Consider the following 15,801-nt stretch of genomic DNA (forward strand, 5'->3'; position numbering starts at 1 on the left):
TGTGTACAACCATAGTAGACTGTTGTGTACTGCCACAGTAGACTGTTGTGTACTGCCACAGTAGACTGCTGTGTACTAGCACAGTAGACTGCTGTGTACAACCATAGTAGACTGTTGTGTACTACCACAGTAGACTGCTGGGTACTACCATAGTAGACTGCTGTGTACTACCACAGTAGACTGCTGTGTACAACCATAGTAGACTGTTGTGTACTACCACAGTAGACTGATGTGTACTACCACAGTAGACTGCTGTGTACAACCATAGTAGACTGTTGTGTACTGCCACAGTAGACTGCTGTGTACTACCACAGTAGACTGCTGTGTTCTACCATAGTAGACTGCTGTGTACAACCATAGTAGACTGCTATGTACTACCATAGTAGACTGCTGTGTACAACCATAGTAGACTGTTGTGTACTGCCACAGTAGACTGCTGTGTACTACCACAGTAGACTGCTGTGTTCTACCATAGTAGACTGCTGTGTACAACCATAGTAGACTGTTGTGTACTACCACAGTTGACTGCTGTGTACAACCACAGTAGACTGCTGTGTACTACCATAGTAGACTGCTGTGTACTACCACAGTAGACTGCTATGCACTACCATAGTTGACTGCTGTGTACTACCACAGTAGACTGCTGTGTACAACCATAGTAGACTTTTGTGTACAACAGGGGTCACCAACGTCACCATGTCGCCCGCGAGGACGGTATGAGTCGCCCGCGGGCTTGTTTTAAAAACAGCTCACTATATTGCCATGCACCAAAGCGCTGCATCGTTTATGTTTTTGCTGCTATTAGCGATTGTCCGCGGTTGCTAGCGGTCTTCCCGCTTAGCAATTGACACGCGCACATGAACCCCCCCCCCCCCCCCCCTCCCCGCTCAACAACTTTCGTCCCCCCCCGCTCAACAACTTTCTCTCTGGTAGCCCTCCGCACAATTGGTATCCAAGAAGTAGCTCCCAACTTCAAAAAGGTTGGTGACCCCTGGTGTACAACCATAGTAGACTGCTGTGTACTACCAGGAAACTATTTTCCTCTTATAGCTAAACGCTATCGTGCAGCAGTTGGCTTCAAGTTCAGGGGAGGGAGAAGTCATCACCAGTGTAAGAGTGTAAGAGTGAAAGAGTGAAAGAGTGGATGATAAAAAAGTGTGAGTGTAAAAGTGTGTGTTCATTAATAAATGAGTTCACTCAAGATATTTGGGATGATACAATACAACAATGAGAACACATCAAGAACATATTAATTCACTTTGTGTCAAAACAATTCACTTTCAATTCTGTGGACTCAGTTTACCCTTCAGAGGATTAATGACAAATTGGAAAATGAGTCTATGGATGATTAAGGCAGATCCAGTCCATGGAGGCTAGTCCTAATATAGTTATGACTGTACCAAATAAAAATACAAGAGAAGAAAAATAGCCCTAAAATAAAAATAAATAGTATAGATGTACATGGGTATAATCTAAAACTGATTTCATTGTTATTTCTTTTCTCATCAACCTTATAGTTTTGAATGATGGTATGAGAAGTAACCCGAGCTAATGGCTAATGGTTAATGGTTAATGAGCTAATGGTTAATTGACCGATTGCAACCATCATATGTGCAACTACATGGAAACAGTGTGTGTGTGATGTGACAGCTCAACCCAGCAAAACCTTCCTGATAAACAAGAGGATGAAGGAAACCAGGGACAGCAACGACCAAAACCAAACCCCTCCTGCAGCTGACCTACGGACTCATTTACAACCCCAGGAAAATGTCTAGTCAATAACAGGCATTGTTGAAAATATATTAGTTTAGTATATATTCATCAGGAATATAGGTTAATGATATAGGTTAATGTTTCTAGTGAACATTTTGTTTAATCTGAGTATTACTTAAACTCAGCCAGTCAGACGTTTGGACACACCTGACTAAATGTATATTCTGAATCATTATTCAGATTATACTTAAATTTGTTTGTAATGACAAATTTAATCTGGGAAAGGTATATTAAATATGAATTCATTTTCAACACACACACACACACACACACACACACACACACACACACACGATTTTAAATGCACCCTCAGCAAACAGTTTAGTTCCTGAGCTTTAGTTCCTGACTCTACAAGGTCTCTCCATGTGTTAATTTCTTCAGGACTGATGGAGAAGCATTATAGGTGCTGCTTCATGAAGCTGGTTAACAGTAGCGAACCGTGACCATTATACCTGGGAAACTAGTTAGCAGTGGTACGCTAACGCCAGCTAGCGTCGCCACAGCGGGCGGAAATTATCATACAGTTAAGCCCGCCCACTAAGTCGGAAGATGTGATTGGTCAATTTTGTCGTCATTTGAAACTGGTATTTCGTTGAATTATAACTGCCAGGCCCTCTGTAAATGAACAGCGGGCATCACAGTCCTGATAGGGGGAGACACAGGCTCACAGGCTTCCACTTAATCCCTCACCTTCAAACACGAATCTGTCTATTCAATACAGATTGAATACAGATTGAATAGACACGGGTGAATAATTTATTTGCTTATATTTTTGTAATTGTTTAGATGTCGATTGTCAAACTGTAAGTAGATAAAATAAAATAGGATAAATTACATTATATATATTTATGTTTTAAGAATATTTTAGGCAAACATACATATATATACAACATACATACATATATATATATAGTGTATGTTTGTCTAGAAAAAAGCTATAATCCAAGAGAAATAAGAACAATAACTCACTGATTATAGCATTTATATTATCTGCATAATTATTTCCATCATTATTGCGTGATTATTTCTGTTTCATATATTTCATATATTATTTGTATTGTATTTCTTTTGCTAATCAAAGTGGTTTTGCTTGATAATATAAAATCTTTGCTCATCAACCAAAACTATGATTAAACTATTTAACTAAGCAGGAACTGAATCAGATAGTGAATCAGATACTGAATCAGGCTATGACGAAAGCAGTTTGTGTAGGAAAACAGTAGGTAGGTACAGTAATATTTAGCTACAGTAATTTTCACCTACAACTATTGGCTTTCACATTCAATGTAGTTTAAAGAAGCAGATAATATGAATATCATATCTAATGAACATCCAACCTCTGTCCTCCACAACCTCTGTCCCCCACAACCTCTGTCCCCCACAACCTCTGTCCTCCACAACCTCTGTCCTCCACAACATCTGTCCCCCACAACATCTGTCCCCCATAACCTCTGTCCTCCACAACATCTGTCCCCCACAACGTCTGTCCTCCACTGCCTGGTGGTTGGTGTAATGTGTTGTACAGACTTGTCTGTCATTTGTGTGTGTGTGAGGAGGATGTGGGTTGACACGGGTGTGCAGGTGAGGATGGAAGCAGAGGAGACGATAAACCTGCCACGTGTCATTGCTGTGGTGCCAACATACAACATACTAACATATAACATATTGATCTTAGTCTAACATACAACACATACTAACATATAGCATATTGATCTTTGTCTAACATACAACATACTAACATATAGCATATTGATCTTAGTCTAACATACAACACATACTAACATATAGCATATTGATCTTAGTCTAACATACAACACATACTAACATATAGCATATTGATCTTTGTCTAACATACAACATACTAACATATAGCATATTGATCTTAGTCTAACATACAACACATACTAACATATAACATATTGATCTTTGTCTAACATACAACATATAGCATATTGATCTTAGTCTAACATACAACACATACTAATATATAGCATATTGATCTTTGTCTAACATACAACATACTAACATATAGCATATTGATCTTAGTCTAACATACAACACATACTAACATATAGCATATTGATCTTTGTCTAACATACAACATACTAACATATAGCATATTGATCTTAGTCTAACATACAACACATACTAACATATAGCATATTGATCTTAGTCTAACATACAACACATACTAACATATAGCATATTGATCTTAGTCTAACATACAACACATACTAACATATAGCATATTGATCTTAGTCTAACATACAACATACTAACATATAGCATATTGATCTTAGTCTAAGATACAACACATACTAACATATAACAATTTGATATTAGTCTAACATACAACACATACTAACATATAACATATTGATCTTAGTCTAACATACAACATACTAACATATAGCATATTGATCTTAGTCTAAGATACAACACATACTAACATATAACATATTGATATTAGACTAACATACAACACATACTCACATATAACATATTGATCTTTGTCTAACATACAACATACTAACATATAGCATATTGATCTTAGTCTAACATACAACACATACTAACATATAACATATTGATATTAGTCTAACATACAACACATACTCACATATAACACATTGACCTTAGTCTAAGATACAACACATACTAACATATAACATATTGATCTTAGTCTAACATACAACACATACTAATATATAACATATTACAACACATACTAACATATAACATATTGATCTTAGTCTAACATACAACACATACCAACATATAATATATTTATCTTAGTCTAAGATACAACACATACTAACATATAATATATTGATCTTAGTCTAACATACAACACATACTAACATATAACATATTGATCTTACTCTAACATACAACACATACTAACATATAACATATTGATCTTAGTCTAACATACAACACATACTAACATATATTTATCTTAGTCTAACATACAACACATACTAACATATATTGATCTTAGTCTAACATACAACACATACTAACATATAACATATTGATCTTAGTCTAACATACAACACATGTTAACATAACATATTGATCTTAGCCTAACATACAACACATACTAACATATAACATATTGATCTTAGTCTAAAAGCCTGAACAATATGCTCAAATAAATATAGATCTAGATTAGTCTTTTGTAATACAGCACTAGCCAAATCAGCACTGTAATTTGGAGTTTATTCAGTTTATGGTCTGAACGTATGCATACGCAATCAAAATATGATTATGTATATACCAATTATATATATGGCTCAGTTACTAACTTGTTAAGAAAGTCACATTGTTTATGAGCCAAACATGAGCCAAATCTGAGACATAGCTTCCTACTTTGGCTTTGATTGTGTGGACAGCCACCTCCTCCCACTGAGAGCACAGGTCAAACATTGAGAAATGGAAGGTCATTTCATCATCCATTCATAAAACCTTATCTGCATTAAGCCCAGGGGGCGGTCCATGACCCACGTGTCAAAGGTCAATGTCCATGGTTCCATGATGCAGACTTTTCTCTGTAGATAAAAATCCCTCATACAGCAGTGTGTTAATGTAATTCTCTGTAATGTATCACTCATACAGTAGTGTGTTAGTGTTGAGTTGTGTAAACTCTTAATTTTACACTGAACATTTTGTACAAACCCACAAAGGAATTTAAATGTAAATCACAATTGATTTTAACAGTCCAGTTGAATATAGTATTTACTTTTGCAGTTGTAGTGCGTCTACTTTAGGACCATGTTACTAAACTTGATCTCACTGTCTATGTATTTCACTAAATTGATCATTAACTTAATTCTTTCTAAGGTACATGACACCATTATGTTTTAGGCAACATTTCAATAGCTATTTTGTGCTTGCACATTAGGTGGCGCTAGAACCTTGTTTTTTCCAGGAGGGCATAATCCTTGAGTGTATGTTTTCCCTCTCCTCTTTTCTTCTAAATGACACGCGTGTCCTTCAGAAAATGCGAGTGAAAACATGCAACTCTAGATTTCAAACAGCACAGACTACAGAGAGGGTTAAGGTTAGGGTTAGAGTGTCACTTAAACTAGTTCATCAGATGTTTACTTTCTTTATAAAACTTACCATCTATAAAAATACAAGCTATAATGATTAACTGGTAACCAGTGTTACCAGTGCTACCATTGTTATTGTTGTGATCTAGTTTGGCTGTGATTTTGCTATGACTTTGTAAGTGTCTTAAAGCGCCTTTGTAAACACTAGGCTATATACACCTTATGTAATATTAGTAGTAGTAGTATTAGTAGTAGTAATAGTAGTAATATATGCAGTAGTTGTGTAATTGTAAAAGGAGCAGTAGTTGTAGTTGTAGCAGTAGTAGCACTAGTAGTAGTAGTAGTAGCAGTAGTAGTAGCTGTAGTAATAGTTGTAGTAGTAGGTGTAGCAGTAGTAGTAGCAGTAGTAGCTGTAGTAATAGTTGTAGTAGTAGTAGCAGCAGTAGTAGTAGCTGTAGTAATAGTTGTAGTAGTGAGTGTAGTAGCAGTAGTAGTAGCTGTAGTAATAGTTGTAGTAGTAAGTGTAGTAGTAGTAGCAGTAGTAGTAGCTGTAGTAATAGTTGTAGTAGTAGGTGTAGTAATAGTAGTAGTAGTAGCTGTAGTAATAGTTGTAGTAGTGAGTGTAGTAGCAGTAGTAGTAGCTGTAGTAATAGTTGTAGTAGTAAGTGTAGTAGTAGTAGCTAGTAGTAGCTCTAGTAATAGTTGTAGTAGTAGGTGTAGTAATAGTAGTAGTAGTAGCTGTAGTAATAGTTGTAGTAGTAGCAGTAGTAGTAGCTGTAGTAATAGTTGTAGTAGTAGGTGTAGTAGTAGTAGTAGCAGTAGTAGTAGTAGCTGTAGTAATATTTGTAGTAATCGGTGTAGTAATAGTAGTAGTAGTAGTAGTAGTAGCTGTAGTAATAGTAGAAGTAGTAGTAGTAGCTGAAGTAATAGATGTAGTAGTAGGTGTAGTAGTAGTAGTAGTATTAGTAGCTGTAGTAATAGTTGTAGTAGTAGGTGTAGTAGTAATCGCTGTAGTAATAGATGTAGTAGTAGGTGTAGTAGTCATAGTAGTAGCAGTAGTAGTAGTAGGTGTAGTAATAGTTGTAGTAGTAGGTGTAGTAATAGTAGTAGTAGTAGTAGCTGTAGTAATAGTTGTTGTAGTAGTATAAAAAGATAAAGTATTTATTTGTATATGTATTTATGAGGCCGATGAAGAATTACTAATACATTTTATTCAACCCTAAAATGAAATCAGTGTTTAGCCACGGAAATGTGGTCAACCACTGCAACAACCTTGTGTACCGCGTTATCACAAGAACAATACATTTACTCATTAGATTTAACTGCAAGAAAGCAGTCAAATAGTCAAAAGCAATTCCTCATATTATTTCAAGATCATAAATGCTTTGCTCATTAAACTTAGTAAGAAAAGTCTTTCCTTCCCAGCATGGACGTATTTTTGATTTCAAAAGTGGGGGGGACATGGATTCGTCGCTATTTAAATATTTGGTTTTAACCGTAAAAACTGGGGGGGACCAAAGCCAGCTTTTGAAAAAGTGGGGGGGACATGTCCCCCCCGTCCCCCCCAAAAATTACGTCCATGCTTCCCAGGCTAACAGAACACATCCTTTCTGTTAAAGTGCACAGCTGAGGGGTCTCGTTTCACCTACACTCTGTGTTCCTAACAGCAACAGCTGGGGGTCTGGAGAACGTTCAACACCAGGAAACTAAACTAAATTAAAATTAAATTACTATAATTTAGTTCATTTAAATGTGAGGTATAAAATAATAAAATAACAGTAAAGTGTGCTGGGAGGCACAGAGCCAAAGCTGGGCTGATTCTGGGCTGGACACTATGGCGCATGTTTGTTCTTCCTGTGAGCGTGTGCTCTTCCTCAGGGTACTCAGGTTTCCTCCCACATTCCAAATACTTTCATGTTAGGTCGATTGGCGTCGCTACATTGGCCCGGTGTGTGTGTGTGTGTGTGTGTGTGTGTGTCCACTGTCCATGGTTGCTTCTCGCCTTGAGCCCTGTTCTGCTAGGATAGCACACCATGACCATGAATCAGATAAAACAATATACATGAATTTTTAAAAAGTGTTATGATGATAATGATAAAGTCAGTTTAATGTTATGATGACAATGATAAAGTCAGTTTAATGTATTTGGAAAGAAAACACTGTGCACAACTGTGCTTTTTAACTTTTCTTTCTTCCCTTACCAAGGGAGATACACAGTGCCCTAATAAGGAGCAAAATTATTTTATAGCATATCATTTAAACTGATAATTATATACTGAATATTTTGTAGCATAAATATATGTACAAACACCTTCTGGTCTTCAGGAGAGTTAACAATAATCTGTTCAATGACTATTATTACACAACTATCTGTGTTGAGAAATGAAGTCTGAATAGCAGACAGGCACAAATTACTAAAGCGTTTTGTGTTTTTGATGCATTGTGTAGATATCCATCGCCTAAATAATAATTTAGCAAAACATTTTACTGAGTCATGCAAATGAATAAAATCTGTTTATAATTATGTTGTTGTCTGTTCTTTACTGTGTCATTGTTGCTGAATATTAGTAATGTTAATTTAATCAACTGTGTGCTCCAAGCTGAAAGTCTGTGAAATCTCTGGAAGTCTCTAGAAGTCTCTAGAAGGCTCTAGAAGGCATAAGTGTTGAGATAGTTTGTGCTCTTGCTTTGACATGCTGTCCACACTCCATGTTCAGATCCCGCCAGAAGTGTGACAAACAGGTCCTATATAACAAAAATAATCACTATATAACAACAAAATTAGCACTATGTAAGAACATTAAAATAAACAGTTTGTAACACAGCAAATGAATCACTATATAACAACAGCTAAATAATCACAATGTAAAAAACAAATGAATCACTATATAATAACAACAAAATAATCACAATGTAAAACAGAAATGAATCACTATATAACAACAGCAAAGTGATCACATTTAATAAACAAATTAATCATTATATAAAACAAAATAATTGATAAAACAAAAACCAAATTGATCACTACATAACAATGGCAAATTAATCACTATTTAACAAAAACAAATGATTCACTATATAACAACAGCAAATTAATGACTATATAAAAAACAGCAAATTAATCGCTATATAACAACAGCAAAATTATGACAAAATGTCACAACAATGAAATAGAAGGCCCATTCTGGGTAACGAAACAACATTGTTATCACTCTGGTAAACGACCAAACTGCTCAACAAAACATAATTACTGAATTACTCATAACAGCTAATATGCAAACACTATGAATGTTAAAATTTGGTTTTTTTAATCTCCATATAAACTTTGTTTATTTTTTAATTTATTTTTTCTGCTTGCATGTCGGGGTCTAATGTGTCCTATGCGACACACCATACATCGTTTCACCGATACAGTGGAAATCACGATACAGCCCACACTTTCATTTCGAATTCAGTGGTATTCCATATCATGTTATGATACTACAACGTAGGCAAAGTTATAGGATCTCAGTTCAAACGTACAAAGACAGAGGGACCTAAAAAGTCATAATCAGTCAAAATCTAAAATATTGTAATGTTTTTTTTCTAAAAACTTGGAAATTCTTACACGGCATTAGCAACATTCTTTCCAAATCACACTTTATAATATTTTGCACTGCTCTAAATTCAGTACATGCCAAAACTGCGTTCAGACTGCATAATGTAACACACAGAACGCACGGCATAGATGTTGTTAGAAATGGCGGTGAAACATTTAATTAAATCGTTATATCCACGTTAAGATGAACTCGCAAGCGGTATATCGACTACTCTCAGTCTATTTAGCAATGTTTTGCCACAAATTTCAAATGATTATCGTGAACTGTATTGTGATTCTTGTAATAAAATTTCTAAACGTTGTAATAAAAAACTTATATCAACACGTTTTAGCGAAACTGGGAACGGTGAGGGAACCACAACAACACCATCAGCAGATGGCGCTGTTGCTCAACACACGGAGTTTCTGTTGAACTTGCAAAACTTAAACTCGTGCAAATCCTGCTCTCCCAGTGCGGAGAGACGAACATTACCACTTCGCAGTAAATAATTTTGACTTGCATGAGTAAAACCCTGGCGGCCTTCCAAAATGGACATTACGTAGTCCAACTATACACCACTCCCGTAACAAACGGCATTTAACTGAATTAACACGAGTATTTAAGACAGCATACGTCTGGTGATAAAAAACATGATAAAAAAAGTCGTTACTTATATCAGTGGTTTATTGGGACGGACGCATCCAAGAACACTACGACGATACAGACGAGCCACTCAATATTCAGACAGACACGGGCGTATTTTGCACAGACGAAAGCACATGTACTGTACTACTGTACATAAAACGGAAATTTAACTAAATTCTGGATTCCTCCTCATAATCTTTATCACTAAGCTGAAAGCGCGAGACAAGACACTGAGTGAGTAATGACAGAGACTGGGCAACTGTTGAGCAAGGTAAAATATTGTAATTTTCAGTCAACATCCAAATGTTTTTTTGTGAGAAGTAGAGTTAATAATAGTAGTTGCGAGAAACACTCCATTAGTGACCCACTTTGTCCTGAGTTGAAGCTTTGCGCACGCACCGTAACCCGGCGGAGCAAATATGACGCACCGCGTCTCCATCGAACCTGTCATATCCAAAAGCGTATCTGCCATGTAGAAGTCCAGGCAGCAGAAACGACTAAAACGTCTGTATTTGATAGCTTTTAAATACACAGCTTTCAGATTTGAGTATTATTTGACTTGCGGTATTCCTCTCAGTTATGGTCTCGATGGGCTAACTGTTATTTTTTACTTTATTGACAATTTTCTTTTCCTTTACGCGCCGGTTCTGGAACCAGATGGTAACCTGTCGTTCGGACAAATTGGTTTGAGCGGATATCCGCCTGCGCTTGTCCTTGGTAATGAACTTGTTGGCGGCATACTCTCTCTCGAGCTCCTTAAGTTGTACCTTGGTGTACGGGACTCGCTTCTTCCGTCCGCGACGAACAGAACTCCCCTCTGGTCCTGCATTACGCTCGATGTCTGGGAGAGGAAAATAAACGTTTAGAAACATAGACTTCACCTGTATTAACCTAACGGAATATCTATTTTTATTGTGAAATGAGCAAATGTTATGGAGTGCTCTATTCCCTAAAACTACAGTCAGACTGAATTAATTCTTGTGTATTTTAAATGAATATGCTAAAATGCTTGGTAATATAAAATAATATAAATTCACTTTACTTGGTAAAGACGACTTCCACACGTGTGCTGTCTGCGGCTCCTCTTTGGTACAGTAGACCTGCCCGTTCCAGCCACTAGCGATAGACCACGGCTGATAACTTTCCATAGGCAATAAAGACTCGTGCCGTGGTTCCGAGGGCCCGCTGACCGTTTGCACCACGGGCACGTCCAGATAGCTGGGTACGGGCGCGTATGGGCTCGAGGCGTAGCTGGGATAGAAAGCGAACTCCTTTGCTCTGTTCGTGGAGTAATCCTCCAGCGATGTGCCAGACATGTCCATGTATTTCTCCCCGTAAGGCGAGGCTGGAGCGGGGGACTGAGCGCACGACTTTACTCCACCTCCGTGGCGATGGGACACACGGCACGGGTAATATCCACCGCCTCCGAAATAGCCATACGGTAGTGACGCGCCACCGGAACCCTGCGTGGCCGAGCACGGGCTGCACTGTTTGCCGGGTTCGGCCGCCCCTGCTGCGGCTGCCTCGCCGGACGTGTACGCAGCGCTGGGCGCCGGAGGTGCTGCTTGAGCCATCAGGTTTCTGCACGAACTAGGTGGGAAGTTGCTTCCCGCAAACCCGTCCATGTTCTTGGCTGCTTCGTCCGTGATGCCGCCGTTATCATAGAGAAACATGACTGGATCGATCCAACGCGGGCGGAGAAGCAGTGACGCTGACATAGCCCGTCAGACATCGAAACTTGTGTCTCTTTTGAAAAAAGATCGCGGACTGAAAAACAGGAGATAACCGATTCCGCGAGAGTCAAGAGACTCTGACGCGCGCCTTGCACGTCCAAGGTCGTGTTGTCATTGGCTCATACTTGGACACGTGATTTGTCTAGAACGATGAAACGTTTCAAGTGCAAACAATTAAAATAAAGAAAAACGCGGAGCTATAAACGAACCTCTCGTATCAAATACTTAGTCCATCTCACGTGCTCAAAACTATATGTCAGTAAATGTGCAAATGTTTTTTAAACCCCTCAATGGTTTATTTCTACAGACTGAATATCAAAATATTAAAACCCTATTTATAGAGGAATCTAAAGTAATATCTGCTGTTGCATGAGGCTCAGGACTTCTCCAGGAGGGGATGCGTGTGGCTCTGAAACGAATTTCCACGTTTGCAGTTTTGGCCTTTTGAACAACGATCGTCTAGTCGACAAGTATGAATTCTGTTTATTCACACTGAAGCTGTTGCAATGGCGGACACGCGGTCTTGCTAATTTGAGGTATAGTTTCCTCTCTATAACATTCATAGTTGCATAGCAATGCACATTATAATGCTATTTACATTGTAGATAACAAAAGAAGGAAGACAGATAAAAAAACATATCCTGCATTAGATTTAATTTAAAATTGAATGTACAAAATCTAGTGAATTAAGCCAGTTTCAGTGTCTTCATACTTAAATCCTAATAATAAAATCTAATTACGATGGTGTACTGGTTTGAACCAGTTATTGTAGTGATATTAAACAAGAAGCCCAATGCAGCATCTTGAGTCTTCCTCAAACACGAGTCTTCATCAAACACGAGTCTTCCTCAAACACGAGTCTTCATCAAACGTGAGCACTACCCTCCTCAAAAAGATTGCCAAACAGGAGATATGGCTTCATCGGTGTGATTCGATCACAAGCCCTGGTGGTTTCGCGGTGCTAACGAGTTGTTTAGACACAGAACTGAGAGAAGTGTGTGTGTGTGTGTGAGTGTGTGTGTGTGTGTGTGTGTGTGTGTGCGCGCGCGCGCGCGCGTGTGTGTTTGTCCACAAGCTCTGCGTGCGGAGCTGGCGGAACTTGCAGGCCAAGGTCAAGTTGAAAGTTGCCGTCTGGCCGCGAGCCTGCGTCTGTCGGTTCAGACGTTCAGTACACGGAAGGGGATGCAGGTCGCATATAGTGAAAACTGTTTACTGAATGAATCGTTCTTAAGAAACTTTCCACTACTATTACTAGCCACATTAACACCTACATATTTGCTCAAAGGAACGAATCCGTAATTCTACACGTACTAATTTGGTTGCACTTCCTCGCAGTTCAAGAGATTATAAAAAACTGAAAAGGCCCCTTTCCCGTTTTGGGAGTGGGTCGCGGATTTTGTCGTGGACATGTCAAAAGTGTCTTTGAATGGCTGTCTAGCGGACAGTTCGTCCACACGGATGTCCAGTCTGTACGCCCATGTTTACTGCAGTTAGCTTACCAGCTGCGGAGTCTGTGTTTTCGTATCAACAAGTCTTTCATTCGTAATTCTAGGACGGTGTATTTATTTATTTGTGGCTCTGACTAAAACAACTATCACCCACTTAATTGATATTTTACCATATATTATACAATTTAATTTGTAAATAATTTTATGTTTATACATTCGATGCTTAAGAGCAGCATTAGACAGTAATAAAATGTCTACGCTATATCTTGTGTACGCTATAACGTGTCAAACAGCTGCTGTAACATAATTATCAATTTATATCATGACGTGCTATTCACAGCAGACACTGTGATGCACTAAAACAACATGGATTGTCATTAAGCGCACAAACTCTCTGCCATTATGCACGTATTCTGCTTTGTATAATCACCGAGTAAAACTGAAGTTTTCACAATAATTCAATATCGAATGTGTGTGTTTCAATTTCTTGATTTTCGTATTACTATGATGAAAACATTTCACTGCAGATAATTCACTGGGTCTCAACATCATGCTTTTAGTAAAAATAAATAAAATCCATAATGCCTTTAGATGTTTGCATTGTTGTAACTCTAACAACAGTTAGAAACGTGACGTCGCTAGAGATGTTCAATTAAACCAACAAAGTGGAATTTCTTATCTTTGCCAGTGGTGTAAAATCAGCATCAAATAGGCCTACTGAAAAATAGTATACTGAAAGATGCACTAAACGTATTCAAACATGAACAGCCAGAATAGGATAGGGATAGGATAGGTACTTTATTAATCCAGAAGGAAATACGCAGTACATTCTGTTCTGAGGATCCAGCGACCGCTGTCTTCATAGAAAGTGCACGAAAATTGCTAGTAGCCAGTAAGAGCTGGAAACAGTTAGTACCACTAGTACATACGGAATACAGTTAGTATCGCTAACTGAAATGTGGTCAACTTCATGTAGCTAAATCACGCAGAACAACCGTTTAACATGCGCAACTACTGTTTTTTAAACACTTGTTTTAACGGCTGTGATTAAGTTGTGATTTAGTGATTTGGTGCTTATAGATACATTTGGGAAGAATATGACTTTACGAATGAAAATTGTAAAAATGTACTTTCTATTCAAGACAGTAAATACAAGCAGTATAAATGAAGTAATTAACCTGGTTATAAGGAAGAGATATTCAGACGCAGGTACGACAGGTAAGACGGCGCGCGTGTTAAGGAGAGTGTTTGTAGGAGTGACCAGTAAGATGGTGAAGAGATAGAAAGCCCTTTATCAAATGCATGTAGATCCTGTTAAAACTGTGAAACGAATCAGACTAAAGCCATTTTTAAAGCTTTTAATTAATGACCTATTTTATGAATGAAACTGTACTGTTCTTTTCTTCGTTATATTTAAACTGCACAAGATGTTTCATGTATGACCGTTTGTAAATATGAAACTGCACTGAATGGATCCTGGGGTTCGGGTGACGTGTTGGGATTCGTTGAACGCGGCTAAAACACGTCACATGACGTGGGGCTCCCGGTTCGGTTGCCTGATGACCAAGTGCAAACCTGCAAACATTTAGACATATCTAGAGAAACGAACGAACCAGATCTGGGTAGACTTCAAATCCCTAGCAGGTATCTTAACGCATATTCAATACATTTTGATAAAGAGTATGCCATGTTTTAAATTCTATTTGTAGTTGTAGTATTGATTTTAGCAACTCGTATAAATAAACACAAAAGTTTTGCTTTAAATAAAGTTGTATTGTTTTTTTTTGCTTAATTGATTCCTCAAAACAAACCTGTTAATCAAACTGTTAACAGTCAAAAATCTATGTATAATGTTCGCGGCTATCGCAGGTTTCGGAACACATGATTAAATCTGAAAATATGAAATTTACGCTTAAAAATAACACATCTGAAATAATACCAAACTTAATTTTTGATACAGTGGTGTTATATCTCACATAGTCTGGAATTCTAAAGAATGTAAAAAGAATTTCACACAGCGTTTCTTTAAGAGTGTTGTCCACGTATTCTTTAATATGTTGTATGACGTTATCGTACTGGTGCTATAGGCTACTGTAAGCTAATGACGTTTCTCTTAAAATCCAAACAAAATCTTCCTGTTGGTAAAGCCCTGCACGTGTACATTAAAAGCTCGAGGAAGACTTTGCTTCTAGTAATATGACAATAATGGGGACAGGACATTAACTGCTTCATGAACAGATGAACAAACTCGGGTGGGTGTGAACCGTCTCATCACTTAAGGGAAGTAAACATTCGCACTAATACAAATGTTTCAAATAATGTAAATACTTAAAACGCAGACGAGGTCACAGCACAATTAAAAACCATTTGTGATCTCGTAATTTAAATCATGCTAAATCTTTTGTAGTCTCAAATGTTATTTATGTTTTTCAATTGATGAAGTCGTTTACAAAATGTTTAAAAGTTTAGACTTAATTTTAAAACTTCAGAGACCTACGAATCGTGATTAGAATTACTGACAGAAAAAAACTGTGAGTTTGGAAGACTTTGGAAATAGTGACGTTTATAA

General features: G+C 37.6%; 2 protein-coding genes across 5 annotated transcripts in view; one reads left to right on the plus strand and one right to left on the minus strand.

The window, feature by feature from the left end:
• The window catches only part of evx1 (even-skipped homeobox 1), a 38,872-nt gene that overhangs the window by 8,206 nt on the left and 14,865 nt on the right, over positions 1-15,801 (plus strand). Inside the window, exon 1 of one of the 3 annotated variants that reach the window (XM_077009430.1) lies at positions 12,056-12,320. The exons of the other annotated variants lie outside the window; for them this stretch is intronic. Coding sequence (XP_076865545.1) covers positions 12,154-12,320 — 167 coding nt within the window. The 5' untranslated portion in view covers positions 12,056-12,153. Of the gene's footprint in view, positions 1-12,055; positions 12,321-15,801 lie in introns of those variants that run through there. 3 annotated transcript variants of the gene reach the window in all.
• On the minus strand, positions 6,860-11,871 carry hoxa13a (homeobox A13a). Of its 2 annotated transcripts, XM_077009436.1 has the most exons (3): positions 11,094-11,871; positions 10,819-10,892; positions 6,860-8,573 (listed from the first exon to the last, which is right to left on the minus strand). In XM_077009436.1, exons 1-3 carry the CDS (start codon positions 11,767-11,769, stop codon positions 8,478-8,480), a joined length of 846 nt encoding a protein of 281 aa, XP_076865551.1. In that variant the 5' UTR covers positions 11,770-11,871; the 3' UTR covers positions 6,860-8,477. The 2 variants fall into 2 exon arrangements, with proteins under 2 accessions (XP_076865551.1, XP_076865550.1); XM_077009435.1 differs by lacking the exon at positions 6,860-8,573 and having other exon boundaries at positions 10,073-10,892; positions 11,094-11,869.

The sequence above is a fragment of the Brachyhypopomus gauderio genome, chromosome 6 (assembly GCF_052324685.1).
Source record: "Brachyhypopomus gauderio isolate BG-103 chromosome 6, BGAUD_0.2, whole genome shotgun sequence".
NCBI lineage: Eukaryota > Metazoa > Chordata > Actinopteri > Gymnotiformes > Hypopomidae > Brachyhypopomus > Brachyhypopomus gauderio.

What these genes read in the sequence shown, in the direction of transcription:
- hoxa13a (XM_077009435.1), bottom strand. Translation starts at nt 11,769, where the DNA reads ATGTCAGCGTCACTGCTTCTCCGCCCGCGTTGGATCGATCCAGTCATG. An exon ending in GTGGAAGTCGTCTTTACCAA is followed by an intron (nt 10,893 to 11,093) that starts GTAAAGTGAATT and finishes TTCCTCTCCCAG; the next exon opens with ACATCGAGCGTAATGCAGGA.